Source organism: Eleginops maclovinus, chromosome 15, assembly GCF_036324505.1.
Source record: "Eleginops maclovinus isolate JMC-PN-2008 ecotype Puerto Natales chromosome 15, JC_Emac_rtc_rv5, whole genome shotgun sequence".
NCBI lineage: Eukaryota > Metazoa > Chordata > Actinopteri > Perciformes > Eleginopidae > Eleginops > Eleginops maclovinus.
This window is the reverse complement of record NC_086363.1, coordinates 5,350,418-5,371,356: the sequence shown is the minus strand read 5'-3', so window position 1 is coordinate 5,371,356 and position 20,939 is coordinate 5,350,418. Positions and strand designations below refer to the sequence as shown.

Here is a 20,939-nt window from a genome sequence, read left to right as displayed (position 1 = left end):
CATAATAGCTCATCTTTAAGATAAAGGAGAATTTAGTTTCAAATATTAAACACCTCATTTATTTCACCAGTCCCGCCCCCTTAGGGACTAACAGCAGCTTCTCTGATATTTGTTGACGGGCTACTTCAACAATCTGACTGCTCTTCCACCTGACTGAACGTCATACAAATCAAGTCTACTTCCCACAGACTGCAAACTGTGATTCCATCATGTCAGTGCTTGATGATCTGGTACTCATCAGAACTTTTCAAACGGAGCTTTTTGCTGTTGCAAGTTTGTATGTTGCGTTGCCAGGTTGTTTGAATTGATTTCCCTTTTAAACCAGTAGGCACGAGTCAAATCTGTGGAGTGTTTGTCGTACGTTATGATGTTGGTTTAGCACATAGCAGAGGGAAACAGTAGAGTGGCAACGATTGACAGGATGCAGACTCACTGTCGGGGGCTTGTATAAAAAATGATGTCACTTTGGTTGTTTTTGCACCGATCATCCATCAGTCACAGACACAAAGATGTCCTCAAACGTCACAGGGACACCAGCTGCTGCGAGGGATGAACACAACTAGAATATGTGTGACGTGAAATACACATTTTGCGGTATCAAGCAGGGTATTCTATGATCATAGTTGTATATTTTAGGATTACTCGTCATGGCATCTCTGATGAAGCGCTAAATGTTTTTTGCTTTTTCAGGTCTGTGTCATATTTTTATCCACCGTGCTATGAGGGGCTTAGGAGTTTGGCAATTATGTACATGACAAATCCTCAGGTGCCTTACAGTTTGATCCTCATAGGCCTCTGTGAGGGAGTGTTTTGGGGTTGAGAAATGTGAAAGGATTTCAAACACCTCTCAGAGTGCAGGTTTGTTCGTGATACCATTACAAAGGGCTGGAAACAGGGCTGGGTCGGGCTGCAGAAAAACTGATTTACATTTATATTTGACTAATCCAAAACATCCTACTGTAATAAACTACAGCACAATACAGTGTAGAGGAAATCAAAAGAGGATTAGCTAACTTTTCAGTCACATAGATGTTCTGCTTCATTAAAAACAAGTGAAAAATCTGGAGCGAAAGTGGTGATTCTAACATGTGCATCACATCTAGTTTAGCAACATATCTCCTTAAAATGTCTTCATTTTCCTCCTAGCTGTGATATTGTAATCTTGCGATATTTTGCCTTTTTTGGCGGATTTACATCTACAGAATCTAAGGACTGACAAACTTGACCAGCCAACAAGTGCAATAGTGTTTTCATACAAACACAGGCGGACTCACCTACAGCTATTTACCTCACGGTTATTAAGTGTGTCAGCGAACATGGTATAGTAGGAGTAGTTGTAATCTCCACAGGAACACTTTGTCATGCCTGTGTACTATGCAGCGGTACTTCTGTGGGGCGGCAGAGCTTGCAGGCCCCGGTGCAGATCACCTTTTATTTACAGAGCAAAAACTGTCATTATCATCCAGGGCTCAATCTTACCATGGTCACCTATTTATTTTATGCTTACTCAAAGAGAATAAAGCATATAGTTTAAAGAAAGAGTCAGCTAACTCTCAGTAATACTCCCAGTAGGTTTATTTGCAAGGTCACTTTTCCTTGTTCTCATCTGTTGATGCTTTGTACGGCACGGTACGCAGCATCATAACATCTTTAAAAGTTGTCCTGATGATTAACCTCAGAGAAGTCTGTATAGGTGCTGAATCAATCAACTTCTCTCCTTCTTTTGTTTATTCTGACAATCAGCACACACCAAAAGCATCAAATGCACACACATACACACTACAACAGCAATGTCATACTATATCCTCAAGATAGACCCCTGAGTTTTCCTTGTATGCTTCTTGATACAGACTCAATTCAGTTTTCATTGGAAGCTTTTCTCCTTGTTTCTGATACAGTTGCACTGCAAAGATGTCTTTTTAATGCTTGCTATCTCTTCTCATAAATCATGTGACTTGTGATGACTTTAGATCAGTGTTTTACCTGTTGTCTTAATCCAAACAGCAGTCAAGTGAGTAATTATGGAGCATCATTTGATGTCATGCTTGCATTAATACTGGGCTGTATGAGAGTGTTTCTACTCCTCAAGCAATAAGCCTAATTTACATATTCAGTTTGGCTTTTCATCCTTATCTTTACACTCTTTGTAAACCTACACTTGAGGGCTGTTATGGTACTGCTGGTGGTTATTGCTGCTTCAAGAAACTGTTTGACATTTTGGGAAATATGCCTGCGTGTTGTCTTGGCGAGAATCAGAAAAGTCGATCGATCCCTTCCATATTTTCACATTAAAAATTAAATTAGCAGCAGCTGCCGATTAGCAAAGCTTGGCATAAAGACCCAGAAATGGGGAGATGGCTGGGCTATGTCCAGAAGTAACAAAATAGCACCTTTAAAGCTCACTCATGTTCTCATTTTCTCATGTTTATTCAATCCATACAATACTAAGGAGAAACCTACTTATTCTGTGGTGTTGCAAGGGTTTACCTACATAATACAGTCAGGTAACAAACACCTTGTCGTTGTTACACATAGTGTTTTGTACGGGACTGTCAAACAAGATTTCAAATGTTAATTAGAGAGTTTAAGGGATGCATGTAGGCACATTCTGTTACTAAACTCTTTCCTCTATTTCCAGTCTTGTTGCTGAGCTAAGCTAAACCAAGCTAAAGTAGGCTAAGCTAAGCTAACCACCCTCTGGATGTAACTTTCAAGTCAGCAAGTAAGAATTATGAAGACTAAAAGTAATAAATGATTCAATAAACAGTGATACATTTACACATATGGTTATGGAATAAAGAACACAATGTAAAGTGTGTGAGGTTACCAGCTAGAGTCAGTAAAACATTCGTAGTACAAGAGAGTCCATTTTAGAGAAACCCATTTCCCAAAATGCCAAATTATTCCTTTGAAAGACGAATATTTCCTTATGTCAAATTAAAGAGAACTTTTAAGGCTGTTGTAACATTGTCTCAAACATGATTTCTGTAAGTTATTTATTTGTATTTATTTTTACTTACTGTTCTCAGACCGCATACTGAGTTACCAACACATGCTTGTTTTTGGGAACTGTGTTCTGCCGTATGAATGGGAAGAGGAATGAGTCGATATCTGTGCCGTTCTTTATGTTCCACAGTTTTAGGAGGAGAGAGAGAGAGAGAGAGAGAAGTCACAATTTAGTTTGCCTTTGGTGGAGAAGTGTATTGTGTCGTGGCTGTGGGTAGAAATAACAAGAAGGCCTATTATGGGTTTTGCAATGTGACATTTAAAAAAAAAGGTTTGTGGTAAGCTTAAAACTATTTTGAATTGTTAGATATATCAATAATGAGGATAAATATAATGCCAAATATTCAGTATTTGTACAGAAATATACATATATAAATATATAATATATGCCTAATTTAAATGGAACTATTTTCCGCTCTTGACCATGTTTTCGTTGTTTACCGTTCCTTTGTCAACATTATTTTACAAAGATCTACAGATAGCATGCAGGATAGTGAAAATGAATGTATTATTTAGTGTTTCATTGCTGTTCAGTATTACAGCACTCTACAGATCAGTTTGTGTTTGTAACATTAATTTAAGCTGAATATTTCATTTCTAGATTTGTTTACCTATAATTGTAAACTTTTTTTTCCCTAAATGCAAGGTTTTGAAATGGTTTCAACTATTTATATCATTTGATCATTTTCCTGCTTTATCAATGTGGCTCGGTATATTTTGCCTCTTCTAAGTACTGCTATCAACCATCTGTTGTAAATAATTATGCAATTAAACTTTTTGAAGAAAACAGCATGGTTGTGAGTGAGCGTGTTCTTATTTCTCCTTTATGTACCGGGGGTGTGGGGAGGCTTGCAGCTGTAACCTAGATCATGTGGGATTTTAACTCAAAGCAGAGTGATTTACGGGGAATAAATAAAACCCCAATAAAGTGACTTTTATCAAAACTCTCTATATAGCAATAAAAAGGAAAGCACTTGATGATGTGCAATTAAAGTGAAGTGTCCTATTACAATATTGGCCCCCCAGTTACAACTGTGATGATTCAAATAAATCAAGTGACTAATTAATAAAGGAAAGAGCGGTAATGAAGTCATAACATTAACCACTCCAAATCAAAGATCTCTGACAGCAGACATTTTAGTCAGTGATAGTAGGAATGTTCAAGTAGGAAAAACAATTTGATATGTCAAGTAGGATAAATAAGTAGTACATTAAAATACAGGCGTGTCAAAAGCACTCGAATTTTACAATAAGGGTAAGTAGTGTTATAGTTGAATTAAAATAATAGAAAAAGTTCAAAGTTAGTCAAAACAATTTTAAGGAGGTGCTGAATTTTGTTCCAGTAGACATGTGCATTAAAACTTAAAAAATGTAATGGCTTGAGTGGCATTAGGACCAGATGTTTCTAGTTGTGTAGATTAAAAAGTCCTACCCGAAAGGTTCCTTAATCATGGCATATATTTTGGCGTGTGGAGCAGGAAAAGCACAGATGTCGCTAATCGCATTAACGATGTGCTGTTAGTTCTGTTTGAATGTCAGGAAACTGGTGTTGCCTAAGTGACACGTTAGCGGTGACTTATGCTACAATTTCTGCGGTGAAAAGCATAATAAGAAGCAGACCAGAGGAGGGCAATGGCAAAAAGAGATGTAGCTTAAGCCATTAATTTATCTGCCTTGGCTCAAAAGTCGTTCTGGCCATGGTTTATATGTAATTGGTTACACCTAACTTTAATAACATTGACTGCTATGACATAAGTCACACATGCTGACTTCCTCTTACATTTTGTTGAGTTTCACACAGCTGTTTGCAATTTCTTTGGATAATTTCAACTCAAACCAACAGGTGTAAAGTGTACATCAACAGGTCATCAATCACAGTTTGCACACCACCCCATAGCCTCGGGAAGAATACTCATCAGCACAAGTGTCAACACCTGGGCCTGGACTTCAGATGTGTGGGGGGACAACCAGTGCATGACAGGCTAAGGGGCGGGACATCGCTGAGCGGTTGACCAATCACAACAGACACGGGCAGCAGTATGATATAAAGCACTTTTAGTGAACGAGTCAGCACAGCCAGGTTAGAGTTAATATCTATATTAACTCTAACCTGGCTTACAATCATAACCTCATTATGATTGTAAGCGTACAACAGAACACTCTGCACACATTTTAATTAAAGAAGTGGTCTTTATTACAGCAAAGAAGCCAAACATTACAGACAAGAATAATTATGAACGGTGAATATCAATTACTCAGAATGGCCTCTCATTGGGACACCTGCTTCACTCTTCAGGGCCGTTACTTCAGATTTATTAAGGAGGAATTACAGGCATTTTAACAGGATTTGCTCCTTCCTTTCCCCCTCAAATGTACAGCACAAGAATGTTGATTTACATTTTTTCATTTCTATTGACATTGTTATTATTTGTTCTGTCTCTGCATGCTGTAGAGATGGCCATCAGTTTATTAATCTCACTGTATTTATGTTGTGTTTTTGCCTCTGAATTTTCTCTCCCCTCTTTGGGTCAGACCAGAAATCTGCAGGAAAAAAAACCCTTAAAAAGTTGATGTTCCACCAGCAGAATGAAGTTCTGTATTCAGTGGACGCTATAATGCTTTCTAAATAATATCTGTCAAAATTTGAAGTAGAGTCCTACAGGTGTACAATCTCTGACTTTTTTTGTATCTACAACAGAACCAATGTTCTGACTCTGCATCCATCACCTCTACTGTTCATCCAACAATAGAGCCTTTTAGAGTCCTCATGATAGCCTATTTACAATAACATCCGCAACAGTAGACCCGGGCTACTCTTGTTCCAAACAAGTGGAACCTCTGACGTTTTATATACAATAAAGTTGGGTTTTTTCCGGTTTGTGCACAACAGAAACACATCTGGTACTAAAGACTGTAAAGAGTCAATAATTCATGAAGCATTCTGATGAATAAAACACTGAATCATGATCCAAAAGGTATTAGAAACATTGATCGTCCATGATAATGCATTCAACAGAGCCTGGTTGCGATCTAAGGTGTTGTTAAAATGCTTATTTCAACAAGGAAATTCAAATGATTAGGCACAATAAATGTTTTTGTTCCACAGTCCTGCATGCTTCACTCACTGAGCCTGTTTGCATCACTGAGTCCAGTGCATTCAGGGATAATGGTGAGCAGGATGAGGATGAAGATAAACAGCTTATCCCTGCTAAGACGCTAAGAGGGATACGAGCTATTATCCAAAATACTCTGTGCATATAAATGCACTGATGTTGTACTGACCACAAACAGAGCAATGGGCTTTTACACAAATAAACCACGGTAACATCACAGAGTTTCATTTAGTGAAAACAAGACAATACTACTGAATTCCACCTAAATACTGAAAAACTACGTCTAATGCTTTAATATACAGCTTTGATCAGGGGTTCTTAAACCTTTCTTCATGGACCCAAACTGAGCAGATCGAGTATTTTTTTTTAACCTCAGGACCCATTATAGGCTCCTTTAAATCCTACTTTAACCCTCCGGAGGAAACACACTCATTTGGCGTCCCGAGCCACAGTTTAAGAAACGCTGGTGGTAGAGTAAACATAGGATGAAGAATGATTGTTCTTACAAGCAATGCAAGTAAACAATAAATACAAACAATGTGCTTTATCCATATAGACATATTTACACAAAGTCTTTGGCTTTATGAATAAACATCAGCTACGAAATAATAATAAAAAGTGTTGGCCACCAGTGCACGAAACAAATGAAGCCTGGGGTCAGCTCACTTCCAATTCCATTCAAAGCATAAATGGAAACTGTAATTCAACGCTTCATGGAAGAGCGTTTACTCTCCGTGTTTTTCTGAGAGTACGTTGCTTTTCTCGTACCAAAAATCTGTTTTGTTTTTAAATTAAATGTCCCATTTGTGAATTTGCTGAATTGAAAGTGCATTGGGCCCAGCCCTGAAACAAACACGATTATGCTAATGTCATATGGTTGAAAGAAAAAGACTTCAGATCTACTATCCAGTAGGTCAACACGATGCCACACATCAGCTCTACAGTGACTGCAAAAACATAAACAATGATACATTTCACACTTTTTTTTTACGTATACACTTTAGCAAAAATCCTACATGTAACATTTTCAAGTTGCTACTTCATGATATTGTAAAAAGAATTCAAATGAAAGCTTAATACTCCGCAGGTAAACGTTTCCATTTTTGTTCCTAAGATCTACTTTGTTTAATAAGCAGTCCTACATCTACGTCTATCTTTTCTGAAAACCTACTGTTTGAAGTAATGGAACATAGGTTTTATGTGGCTTTTAAGTACTTGAATATATCATAATGTTCTGACTCTGTAAATAAAATGAAGATGCTGCTGATTTATGAAGTAGAAAACAGAAGCATTCAAAGAGTGTGGCCAGGCTGTACCTTGACTTATCAAAGAGTACCGGCTGCAGATTAAACATCACCATGATGAGACGCCTGACACTGACTCAGAAATTAGCATGAGAGCAGGAATGAGGGGCCGCTGTTTTAAAAAAAAGCTGTGGTTGCAGCTTACAAGAGAGCGAGGGAGACATCTACAGTGCACATGGAGCTCTGCAGCTGAAATGGCATGAGGCATCAAGTCCATGGGAGTGGGGGCTGTGGTAAGAGGCTAAACATTTAAATGGGGCCCGAAACATACAGGGGCCCGCTGGCACTCAAAAAGCTGTACAATAAGCATGAAGGAGAAAAAGGAGTCCCCCTGTTGCACTCCCATTAGCTCCTTCTGGTAAAAGTCTTCCCTTTGTCTGGATACTTTACAAGAGGAATGGGTCTTGCTTTGTTCCATCTGTAGGGACGGTGCTACAGACCGGCCCCCACAGAGGGGGGGAGTCGGGACCAAGCAAAAGCAAAGGATCAAACACACAGGAAGTGAGAAGATGTTCTGCTCTTCTTCACATCCTCCTCCTCCTCCTCCTCTTCCTATTGGCTTAGGAGGACTCGATGAACTCCAGTGACAGGTCGTAGCAGAAGCGGTACTGCTCCTGCAGACACACACACACACACACACACTGGATTTAACACCTGGGGGCTCACATGTTCATATTACAGGTCTAATGTTTTATAATTTTACAAAACCAAACCACACAATACTCATCCACTGTCTTTTTGGCATAAGGTATAATATATTTAAGTGGCAGCCATGATAAGAGCTGGCAAATCTGCTTAAAGCTGAGGAAAGGTATTTTCTGTCTGTTATAAATAAAGGTGCTTTTTAAAGAAATCTCTCTGGTGGCATGGTTGTATTTATTAAGTCATTATGAATTCTCCTTCTTCCGTTTCCTTGACCTCATGACGTTTTTGATCAAGGTGGGGGAGGGAAAGACACAGTTTGACCGCAGCCCGTGTGTCCTCCTCTTTGACTCACCGGAGTATCCACCATGTTGGGTTTGCTGTTCCTCAAGGTCTTCACGGCGTGGAACACATCGACCACACTCTGTCTCTTAGCCATCTCACACACGATGCTGCTGGCACAGAAAACTCCACTACGCCCGCCTCCATTTCTGGATATACACACAATAATAAAGAAATATGAGGAAATACCAAATGTAATGTTTCATTTGTAGTTTTGTTTCTTTGAACACTGTTAATGTGTCACACAGAACAAAAAAGGGGTCAAGATAATAAAATTAACTCGTTTTTTTTTATCTAGACTCGAACAAAAGTACTGATCTCTTTTTAAATACTAAACAGCATACACTATGATCCTTACAGAGCAGCTTTCTGCTAAATAAATGCATGTAATGTAAAGTGTATGAGAGTGAGTTCTTGGTGTGAACTCACAGGCAGTGCACGATGGTTCTCCCCTCCCCCTCCTCCCCCTCACGCTGCCATTGGTCCACCTGCAGGATCAGCTTGAGGAAGGAGCGTTTGGAGGCGGGCACTTCTCTGTGTCCGGCCCAGCCCAGGTACTGGAACTGACGCACCATCAGGTAACCTTCCTGGGGCTGAGGGATCACACAACACACACATTTAGACGAGTGTATTCTGTCATACATGAGCGTGTAGAGATGAAATAACACTGTTGTGGGCTTAAGGACATCCCAGAATAAATGCACTGACCCTGGTGAGGTTGCAGACTCGGAACAGTCTGCTGATAACATCACAGTCCATGGAGCAGGACATACACTCCACCTGGACCGGGCCGTAACGCAGCATGCCCTCCTCTGGCCAGTACTGAGGACAACCCTGAGCACAAACAGTAACAGCGATTAAGTATAGGATATTCAAAGTATAATAATGCACTTTCATTTTGAGTAAAAACTGGAGAAAAAAAAGAGGCAACTTAATAGTAATTTACCTGAGCCAGGTCGATCTCGTTCAGCATCACCAAACTGGTGCATCCGTAGTCGTAAACCAGACGCCAAAAGTCTTTGACAGAGTTAGGCAAAGGATGCTGAGTAACGATGAACGCAGCGGGCTGTCTGTAGCTCTGCAGGGAACAAACAACAGAAACACGATTAGATCCAGCTGTTTGGAGCGTCCTACATCCTTCCCGTCTCTATTTTTATTACATCGTTCTGTCTCTCTCTACACACTGTACACACACATCACAACACAAACACAGTGGGACGGTTTGTGGGGCAGCAAGCAACACAGGTGATGTTTGGTCACATGATCATGCAGTGGGCCAATCAGACGTGAGGGTGAGGAGCATGCACTGCATATACAAATACACTGTACCCACAGTACATACACATAGGGCTGGGCGATGCATAGAAACTGAAATTCCTCAATATTGTGACAATATTGTAGGATTTATATTATTGATAAATATTGATAAATAATGTGCATATAATGACTACATAGTTGAAGAGAAACAATAAAAAGCCAAGACAGCATTAAAAAAAATCACTGCAATAAAGCCTTTGAAACCCTATTTGAATATTATGATATCCCAAATATAAGATTTACAAATTACAATATCGACAATTTCAATATATGTCCCAGCCGTAATGTAAAGGGTCAGTTTACTTCATGTTCAGTAAAGTTCATATCAGAAATATTTCTAACTCAACAGCAAATGGACTGAGTGTCTACCGAGCGAACCTACTGAACTGAAGGTAAACTGAGCCCCACTGATACTGGGTGAACATGTGCAGCCACGTGTGTGACATGGGTGTGAATGACGACTTGTAATCATGAGGAGGATCTAATGCGAGCGGGTGTAAATGGCTTGGCTAAACATGAACCTGGTGGCAGAACGACACTGAAGCCATGAAACAAATCCAGTATTGGAAATTGGAAGTGAAATCCCATTACCTGGAACTCCTCTGAGAGCTTGGTTAGAGAGAGGCCAAAGGTAAGTAACTAAACTTTAAATATAAACTTTGAAAATTGGAAAGTTTGACAGCAATTACAGTATTTTTGTCCTCCAACAGCTTTGTTGGAGTGAAGCCAAGTTTGTCTCCACATCATGCATTTTGTGTCTCAACCGTTATTATAGACTCACATACTGATTCCCACCCCTTGCTATACTTCCTGCATAATCTCTATGAAAACAGACCTGACCAGATATTGCCATCTTACCTTAAATTTCAGCCTACTTAATGACTTTAATTTTCAAGTCATGGTACACGGGCAACATGTTGACAACGGTTGCCAATGTAAACAACGTCCTGCAACATGGGGCGGTTAAAGGTTGGGTGGTGGACAGAGAAGCTAGCGGTCTTTTCAGAACCTGGATTTGTCTCTAGCCTTCTGCTGCTAAAACCACAAACACAGCATCACACACAAACAGGGAGGGGAGTCTGTGTGTGAGTGTGTGAGAGCATGTGTTATCTGTATAACCATGTGCAGTAATATTGAAATGTTCCTCTTTGTTATAATGTGTGTATAACCTCTTAAGAGTGTGTTTCATTCTCAACAGTGACATGAGTGCAGTTTGGGACAGCAAGCGTTTTCTTTTTTTTACTTTTCCACATTCATTACATTTACATTTTGTTGAAAGCAACACCTGAATGTCCCAAACTACTCTGTCGTGACGTGTTGAAAGTAACACAACCTCACTGTGTGTGACTGTGAATTCATTACACACACTTACATCCATCAGAGCAGCGTTGATGTAGTTGCTGCTTTCCCCGTCAATTGTGATGAGGAAGGGGAGGCACCTGTCGGGAGGAAGTCCGTCCATAAAGCGGTTCTTATCTTGGTTTCTAGGCAACAATGCAATGCTGCAGTCTTCAGGCTGAGGCTGAGGAGTCACCGAATTTAACGTCTGGACAAAAAAGATAAATACATAATGTGTAAGTGAGGGCATAATCAGAGCGCTGTAAATTCTTCCTGTGAAAAGTGAGGATTTTACATACTGGTTCCATTAAGAGACCAAAACGACAGTGAAAATACAGAAATGTAAGCAAGAGTGTTAGCATATAAACCATTTATGAGTTATATTGTTAAATATATATACTTTGTACTTTAAATAATTACAAATTATCTCTGCAAAAGTTTACGTTAGGTCTCATTGATACAAACACATATACAAACAGAACATTTATTGACAATAAACTACAAGTTCAACCAAAAGGCTTTTTTGTAAATGTAAAAATTGCATTAATTGCTTCAGGTTTAACAGATAACATTACATTTCAAACATTTAGGATTGATTTCATTATTCATCGAGTGAGATGTGGCTTAATATAGTCTGCCTAAGAACTGCCAGAACCTTTGTAGCAGTGAGCATGTGAGTGAACAGCAGAGAAGTGGATTATACTGCATTAAGAGACTTCTACTGAAGCTTTGCCCCTGTTGTTGTTGGGAGAAAAACTGCAGTGTCACTGTAATAGTTGAGGATACCTGGAACTCATCCTTCAGATGTGACGAGTTGGTCTGCGAGTCGATGCGGATCAGCTCGTAGAAAGCAGCTTTGAACTCGCAGACCGGTATGGCTGTTTCTCCACATAGACATGCCTCCAGAATGGCATCATGGATGAAAATATACTGCTCCTGGAGACACATAATTCAAGACATGCATGTTAATATATACTGTACATATTGTAAGCCTCACTCATAGGTCATTGACATTGTAAAACACACACAAGGTGTCACATGGAGAACACCAGCAGCTGTGGTGCCACATGAAAGTGAGCATGCGGACAGTGAGCGAGTGAGGGATGGGAGATGGAGCCATGAGTGAGAGGAGATGAAGAGGGCTGACTTTTGGTTTTCCTCACTTGTGAGTTAATGGACTGCAGCTTCAATTCAGTGATCAGACGGATTGAATTGAAGGCTGCTTCGGTGAAAGGCTGTGGGTGACTTTCTTATAATGGATGACTGATCGGTTTTTGGCTCTGTAACAAACCAGTATTTCATACATTTTACAAGGTGCCTTCATAGTATAATAGATTTTCACAAGGTTTTGATTAAAAGTAGATGGAGATTGTGATCCATACGCAGGGTTAGGATCTGAATTTTTCGATAGCAATGCCATTATTCATACTGTCTAGCACCATGTAATTCTTCATCATACCAGAGGAGGGTGCCAGAGCACCACATCTTCAAATCCTTTACATTGATTTACCTTGGTCCAGGTGATGATAATATTCCTACCATATGTATTACATGGAATGGAATACATGCCATGTTGATTTAATGAGACTCCATGTTTAATTACATGTCACCTCAGCCTGCACCATGCTGACGGCCAGGTCTTACAGTGGGGCGGTCCATTGAGTATTTTCTAAGATGTGGATGCAGATGGAGGATGGGTAATGCAGTCACCTCAGTCTGTACCATGTTGATCCTCCGAGAGCGAAGAGCCTTCACACAGTTGTAGATGTCCACCACGCCTTCTCTCTCCGCCATGTCCAGCATGATGTCGATGACGATGAAACAGCCTGTACGCCCTGCTCCGGCACTGCACAAGAGAAACAAGTCAATATTTATGTCATTTCTTGCCAGATGATTTATGAATATTTAAGATCAGATGTTGCATAATAAACAAGTGTGGTAGAGCATATACACAGAGATGTGGATGTATTTCTTTACCTGCAGTGCACCACAATGGGTCCAGCAGAGGGAGGATTGGAGATTTTAACCCTGCGGATGAAGGAAAGTAGTCCCGTGGCGTGATATGGAACTCCGTGATCCGGCCAGCCTGTGAAGTGGAACTGCTTGACCTCCCGCACCTCGTTGAAACCACGCTGAAGGGAGACAAAACACATCTTCAGGTTACATTTCATTCAACTTTCTATGTGTCCTAATTGAATATATCTCAAGCGACATAAAGGCATCCTGCAAACTGTTAGATAAAAATACTTCACTCACCCTCTCCAGTGTAAACGTGCGAACCACATATTCAGCAAGAGGTTCAACCTCCACAAAGGTAACCTTGAAGTCTCCGTACACCTCAGCATCATCGGGCCAATACTTATAGCACTTAACCTGGTAAAAATGAACATCAAAAATGTGCTCAAAAAAGATGTAATGATTGTAATACGAAACACATGTAAAGACCCGGATGAGGTGACAGATAAAGCATCTTAGATAATAAAACATATACATATTATTTGACAGTTTATGCACATTTTCTCCATTAGTGCAAACTCAAGAGACAAACAAACACTGTTAAACTACCCGCAGAATTTTGGCATACATAAACTTCAACAACATACACAATTCTGATCATGTTTGGAGAGTTTCTATTCATTTTATCTGGCTATCCCAATGTCAAAGGGCCTGCTTAATCGTAATAAGGTAACATGCAAGTAAAACATATTCAACAACAAGGCTAAAGGTCTCAAAAGAGCAGCTTACCCTTCCGACCTCCACCAGATTGGTTACCATGACGATGCAGGCTGACTGTTCCTGCCACACCATCCTCCAGAAGTCATACACCGTCTCGTGAACAGGACCTACACGCACAGACACACACTCAGTGCTTAGTATGACTGCTATGTATGAATTAAAGAGTCTTAGGAAGATGTTGCAGCTTCTTACCCTGAGTAGCAATGTAGTGACTTGGTCTCTGGTAGCCCTGAAAGTACAAGACAACCACTCAATATCCATAGAAGGTTCATGGATTATATCAGTAATTATAATGGTAGGAGCAGTTTATAGCAGGGGGGAATAAAAGTTATTTGATGATACACTGAATGGGATTGTCATTTATAGACTACATGTTGAGCAACAAAAGTTGATAATCACACAAAAGTGAAAAACTTTTCCTCTAAACTACTCCGAGTGTTCCTTATGTATAAAAACAAAGCTGCAACATCCGATCAATCTGTATCGATGCCTTTCACTTTTATACCAACAAGAACAACGCTTAACTATGTCTCACCGTGTCTAAAATGATTGGTATTAGTAATGCATTAGACATTGCTCTTATTATTTAGCTACTGTATTATGCTGACAGGAGAATCCCACTTTTTGAGCCACTGTATGGTTTTTTAGGCAAATCTCCATTACAATCTCTTGCAAATATATTCCAATACAGTGTACAGAAACAAAGAAACAAAACACAGTCAAGTGCAAAAACCTATGACAATGGATTAGTGACTGATGGCAATATGACAAAAGAAATGACTACACTATAGCACATAGTGGGATGTAAGAAGGACTGGTGGGAGGAGGCAGCATGGAGTGAATTCCTTCATGCCGTAGAAGCCCCAGCAACTCAAAATGTACGGACAACGTAACTCGCTGCATGTGATGACGGGTGTTTAAAAAAAAAAGGCGTTAACGTGTGGAGGTTGAGGCGCGAGAATGAAATATACCACAGTGATACTTACATCCCTGTACAGCCAAATCTACAGCCCAAGCCACAGGCAGAAAGAACGAGTGAAGGAAAGAAAGAAAGAAAGAAAGCACAACAATGTCAGTGAGTGTCAATCAGAAAAAGAAAAGTTGCATTGATCAAAATGGTAGTTTGAATAGAACATGCAGAAATAAAAAAAACATGATCTGAAAGCCAGAATTAGACTGGATAGAAAGGACACTTCCTGATGCCGTTTGATCACCTCACTCTAAAGCACAAGGAGCTTTAACCCCAAAGAAAGTTGGTTGATTATCTCATTTATAAAAACAATTCAAAATACACGAGATCCAACCATAGTTGTACCAACAGAGATGAGCATCAGGGAGTGTCCACTCTATTCATCCTAACTCTAGCTTAATGTGGGTGGTGGCATGCATGATTTTAATGGAGGTTTATGATAACACAGAAGAGCGTGCTATAAGCAGTATTAGCAAAACATAGAGTACAATGTGAGAGACTACCATGCAGATGATTGTTGTAAAGGTGGAGCAGAGTGAAGATAAACAAAAAGATGAATGGATGAGTAGATGTGTGTTTAGTCATGGAGTGATTGATGAACAGATAGACCAGACAGGAGATACAATGGATATAAAAGGAACATCTTTACATCTATTTGGACTGAAGGCTGATTGCTGAAGTAATGTTCTTGTCGAGAGTTAGATGAGGAGATTGATACCTCTCTCATGTAGGTGCAACAAATATGAACCTAGCACCAGGAACCGGGTAGCTTAGCTTAGCATAAATACTTCAAACAGGGTAAAACAGCTAGCGTAGCTCTTTCAGAGGTAAAAAATGTACCTACTAAGTTCACTAAGTTCTAAGTACTACTATAACATGTTGTATAGCATTAGCTAAATATGTAAAAAAATGCAAATGTGTTAAAAGTTGTTTTGTTTTGTTCCAGATTGTTACTTAGCCTAGCATAGTGTCTTCCTGGAGTCACAGTTTGCATCAAACTCTATATACATTACATTTAGCTGACGCTTTTATAAAAAATACTCAAAATAACAACAATCCTGCAAGTACATTAGCTGTCAATAAGCAGAAACAAGTGCTATTGCATTGGCTTCAAATAAGCCAAACCTTTCTAAATAAAATTTTTTAGTACTAATTCACCACTGATTATTAAAGAATCGCAATATTTATTTTTGAGTAGCTCTAGTTAAATAGTTTTTCCAAGTTAAAATGATGACTAAATTGTAATTAAAAGAACTATATAAGATTCTATAAGAAAATTCAGAATGGATGCAGACATGAATACATGGATAGAGACAGGACGAATGTAGTGTATGCATGACGTGTTTTCGGGGTGGCTGGATGCGTAAGATGGCACGATGGATGACTAGTAGACGCAATAAAGGTATAGAGGCCTGACATACGAGCGAGGGAGTGTGGTTTCGTTGGTTTCGTTGGGAGCCAATAGTAGCATTCGATGCGTTTCCACTTACATCGATGTAGTTGGCGTTGATGTAGTCGGAGGAAGGGTCGTCTTCTATGGGCTGGAGAATAACCCTTGAATGGTCATCTAAAGAGTGAGGAAACAATAAGAGACAAATAGAGAGAAAAGAGGAGAGCAAAAGGGGCGATAATATTTGTTTTAGTGCATTTAAGGGCAAAACCAACATGTATTAAGCGTGTTTCTCACCCCCTTTTCCCAGTTCTTGCTGCTGTACAGCACATTGTGACATCTGTTGCGAACATACATTAATAAAGGGTTATTTCTTACATGCTATAATGTTCCCATAGCGGTTCTTGGTGCGGTTCTGATCCTTCTTGGCCACGTCCCAGGTGGCCGACTGGCCCTCGAAGAAGCTCTGTATCACCAACAACACGCAAAACAATTCAAAAGATATTACACGTCATGGATCCTAAACAATCCTACGGCATGACTCTGAAAAAAGTACAACAGCAGCTTGATTCTGCCAATCTACCAGTGGTGATACAGTGCTTATTAGAAACATAAATAGAGGACATAAAAACAGGTTTGTGGCTCTTTGACTTTCAGTCGATAAAGGAGAATATACACTGCAATTAAGAAGCAATTCAAACCTTAAAGTCATTTGATCATTTTAATGTAAAGCCAAAACAACCAATAAAGAATTATTGATTTTCATAATGAGCTTTTTAGTTCTGTACGTTTAAAATGTGGATACAACACATTTCAGATACCCTAAAGAACTGTTAAGATATCAACTCTATAATATCTGTGTCGAGCTTATACTTAAGGTACCAACATTTGTATCAATAGTAATACCAACCAGGCCTCTAGTATTACTGTTTTTGCTACTCGTAGACATACTGTTCATTATAGTCTTACTTCATACTCCTCCTTGAAGCCGTAGCTGTCAGAGGTCTTCATCAGGTTGATGTGCTGCAGCAGGTCGGCCACTCTGATGGCGGGGTGCAGCTGTCCGGTCTGATAGGGGGATTCGGTTCCTTCACAGTGATACCGAGGAACGTCCAGAAGCCTGCTGTTCTCCGCTGCAGAGGCACTGTGGTTCTCGTCTGCAAGAAGAGCGAAAAAACATGTCAGTTTAAATGCAAATTATGCAAATATTGAGGTGCCTTCACTGTTTTAGACTGTCCAGGGTAAAAAAAAAACATGTAAAACAGACCCAATTGTTTAATTTCAGATCTGGATCATGCAGTCAAATTACTTTCGAGTTATCACACCAAATTCTACGGAGAGAATAAGATGTTTTATGCATAGAAACAACAAGCATTTCTGTGTTTGTGCGAGAAGCACGCACCCTGAAATCTAAAAAAATGATTTGTTAATGTGTTTTCTCTCTCGAGACTCACCTGTGATTGGAACTACATGTCAAAGCAGCAGAAAAAGAAAGGAGGAAAACAGTTATAGTCAGACAGAAGGAGTTGTTAGTGAGGCTCGGATGTAATGGGTAATAAAAAAATAGTAAAATGATTATACAAAATAATGGAGCATGGCAACGAACCAAACATCTTAAACGCCTTATCATAAAACACTAAACGTCAGACACTTCAACTTTAAATGAGCCACAACTGCAGCTGTAATGCCAAGTAGTGGCTCCTATTTACATCTGTGTGACTTCATTTAGCAACTGCTTCAAACATATACCTCACTGCACTATAGTAGTACAAACTTCACCGCAGTAATAGATGTTTTTTCATATTTAAAACACAGATGAAGAATCATCCTCTGTGATGTGCCGTAAGTCAGCAGGTAAAATAACTATCTGTGAGTACGGCATGATATAATTAACCTTTGGATGCATGTAAAGGTATTTAAAGTGAATGCAATTATGAGGTCAAACTGATGCAAACTTCCAGGTGAGCGTTTCTGTGCTGCGGCGGATAATGTGGGTTGGCAGTATTAATGCGCAGACTGACAGGTTGTATAATGGACAGCTCGGGGGTTGCAGAAAAGCCGACTGATTTAATCTCCAGCGCTGTTTATTAACTGACACTGTTTATTTCATCCCACTGATGCTCGTCTCTGCTCCGAGGACATGTTAGCTCATTACTGATTGTTAAAGGTTTTCTGCGCTCTCGTCAGGCCAATTAACAGTAAACTTGACCCGACACTGCCTCCTATTCCACTATTTCGTGCTACATCTTCCCACTCTGTGATGTGATTGGCCAAGACAGATTGTAACTGCAGCTTTCACTCCAAATTAGATGCAATGGATCAGTTAATTAACACAGTTTGGTGGCGTCGTGTACTGTGGAGCCCTTAAGGGTATGTTAGAGCTCTGCATCGTACTACAGTGTCAACACTAGACTAAACTAAAATCAAACATGTTGCAGTGTGACACTGGAGCTGGAGGAACATCGAACTTGGCAAAAAAAATACCGCTTTCACAATTCAGACTGATGCATCAGTAACAAATCAAGCCTGGGGACTACCACAGATGGTAGATACTCAAGCAGACTTGCATAGAAAGCATTTCTGTCACACACAGAGGCCTGTGGGCACTAACTTATTCACTGTCACTTCATGTCACGGATTTAATCTGCAGCCGTTTCGCGACGGCATTGTGACAAATTATCTTCCGTCTTTCAAGCATCAGTTTCTGTTGCTTTTCGGGACAGGAAATGGCATGCCTTAAAACGTCTCAAAACTGTGGAATAATGAGGTCTCTAAGGGAGGATGACGGTAATTACTGTGAATATCAATAACTCGCAGTAGGGAACAGAAACCATGGCTGGGATTGGGAGTGATTGAACCTGGGGGAAACCTAGAACAACAGATGAAGGGCTTGGCTGTAGGAGCTCTTAGTACCGGTTATGTTTTACACAGAGAGTTGGCACCAGGTGGCAGAAAAAAAAGTTAAAATGTAAACAGTTTTCTGCCATCATGAAATATTACTTATCTATTATACTCTTAGATTTAATGTAAAACAAATCAAAACATCTGTGTGTGTTTTAAAATGGTTCTTATTCTCCTAAATGTTGTTCATTCGTGTAGAATTTATTTATCTCCTTCTGTGTTAATCCTAAAGACTTTAGCACTTATAAAATATAGATTACAGGCAGCATTATGGTAGTCAAACTTCAATCAAGCCAAGCTATTCATCCATAAAAACGTGCAGAACTTGACAGTGGTCCAAGAACATGAACACAGGATGTGAGATAAAAACATGAGCACGGGTAATGACGCACAACACGGGGCCACGCGCACAGGGGCTTTGAGATGAAGATGGGTGATGACTATAGGGAGCTGGTGGTGAATGTTTACATAACCAACCATGCTAAAACCTCACCTAGCACAGCAGTGGGAACCAGAGGGTCGTTGGGCACTGTGGGAGGAAACACGGTGAGGACATGTTCTAAATTTCAGCGTTACTCAAACGTACACGAGGAACTCAACGTGAGCAGGGAGGGTCTGTCTATTAGTAAGAAACAATCCTACAATTGCAAAATTCAGGTCTCATCAGTGAAAACAGAAGAGCAGAAAGATGAAAATAAGTGCATTTATAAACAGAGTTGTGTTTTGAAGGTTAATACTACTGTTAATGGGTATTTATTATAATACAAGTCTTGTTTATGAACCTACATCTGTTGTTGTAGTTGTGGGAGTCCATGAAAGTCACAGCCATGGGGTCTTCTCCATGCAGAGTGCTCTGGTCAGCATAGCTGCGATCCATGGCGTTCACCATGTGAGTCATTTCCTGCCGCGTCGTACCGATGGCGTCTTTACGTTTTTTAGCCAGTTTCCTGTCGGGGGCAGAGAGAGACACCGTCAGGCATCTTATAGGAAAACACACAATCATCAGCTAGCCTGCAGACCGCCGCCTTGTATGGGAATAGTATCACATTTTAAAGTATAGTTTTTCGGGACTAAAAGCATGGCTTGGGGCGGCAGGCTGCTGATTAAAGATGCAGAAATCCAACAGGAAAGAGAAGAGAGAAGTGAAAGGTGGCGAGGAGAGAAAAAGAGAGGAAGAGAGAAGAGGAGAGACCAGGCAAGGGAGGTACAGTAGGGGAAAGGCTTGTTTGCAAATGGCAGCCTGTAACCGGCTCAGCTATAGGAGCAGAAGGAACAAAGCATCTTATACAGTCCAGGGGAAAGACCTATGTCCGACTAGAAGCAAAGCTTTTATAAACCTGGTCACCATATATGAGCTGTCAGATGAAAGCCTTGGAAAAACTTAAGTCTTATGACAAATCTATTTGTAGTAGTATGAAACAATGTCTGTCCTTTATCCATTTCCAGATTTTACAGTTTCAATAAACAAATAAATAAATAAACAAACAAACAAACAAGAAAATAAACTTTACACCTTAGTTTTTAAATGTAAATGTTGTTTTAGGATTTCAAGAGTTGTGACCCTCTGTTTCATTTTTTAAATTAGTTTATTGTATATTATATATTTTTTAAGGGTGACTTTACAACATCTGTCCAAGGACTACAGATGAAAAACAAAAAATGGCCAACTCTAAATAAAGACAAGTTCATAATTAAATCACAGAAGCATTTGATTTTTGGTTTTCATCCGACAGCAAAGACAGGAAGAATCCCGTTAAAACAACCGTAAGGGAATAACTTATGAAGCTCAGGGGAAACCATTTAGCAACCAAAGTTATCATCATATGAGCAGTAGAAAAAATAACAGTTTCAAATGTAAACATCAAGGTAAACATTTTCAG

At 39.7% G+C, this 20,939-nt stretch overlaps 1 protein-coding gene across 1 annotated transcript in view; it reads right to left on the bottom strand.

Moving 5' to 3' along the window:
- Positions 1-5,176: 5,176 nt before the first annotated feature.
- ptprk (protein tyrosine phosphatase receptor type K) overlaps positions 5,177-20,939 on the bottom strand; it is a 102,724-nt gene continuing 86,961 nt past the window's right edge. The window contains exons 23-38 of the mRNA XM_063901821.1: positions 19,846-20,006; positions 17,128-17,315; positions 16,537-16,624; positions 16,259-16,335; positions 13,991-14,027; positions 13,808-13,905; positions 13,319-13,435; positions 13,040-13,194; positions 12,773-12,908; positions 11,849-11,998; positions 11,097-11,270; positions 9,354-9,485; positions 9,116-9,241; positions 8,837-9,000; positions 8,421-8,556; positions 5,177-8,037 (exon numbers count right to left, since the gene is read on the bottom strand). Of these exons, the coding sequence (XP_063757891.1) occupies positions 7,984-8,037; positions 8,421-8,556; positions 8,837-9,000; positions 9,116-9,241; positions 9,354-9,485; positions 11,097-11,270; positions 11,849-11,998; positions 12,773-12,908; positions 13,040-13,194; positions 13,319-13,435; positions 13,808-13,905; positions 13,991-14,027; positions 16,259-16,335; positions 16,537-16,624; positions 17,128-17,315; positions 19,846-20,006 (1,993 nt within the window). The 3' untranslated portion in view covers positions 5,177-7,983. The remainder of the gene's footprint in view (positions 8,038-8,420; positions 8,557-8,836; positions 9,001-9,115; positions 9,242-9,353; positions 9,486-11,096; positions 11,271-11,848; positions 11,999-12,772; positions 12,909-13,039; positions 13,195-13,318; positions 13,436-13,807; positions 13,906-13,990; positions 14,028-16,258; positions 16,336-16,536; positions 16,625-17,127; positions 17,316-19,845; positions 20,007-20,939) is intronic.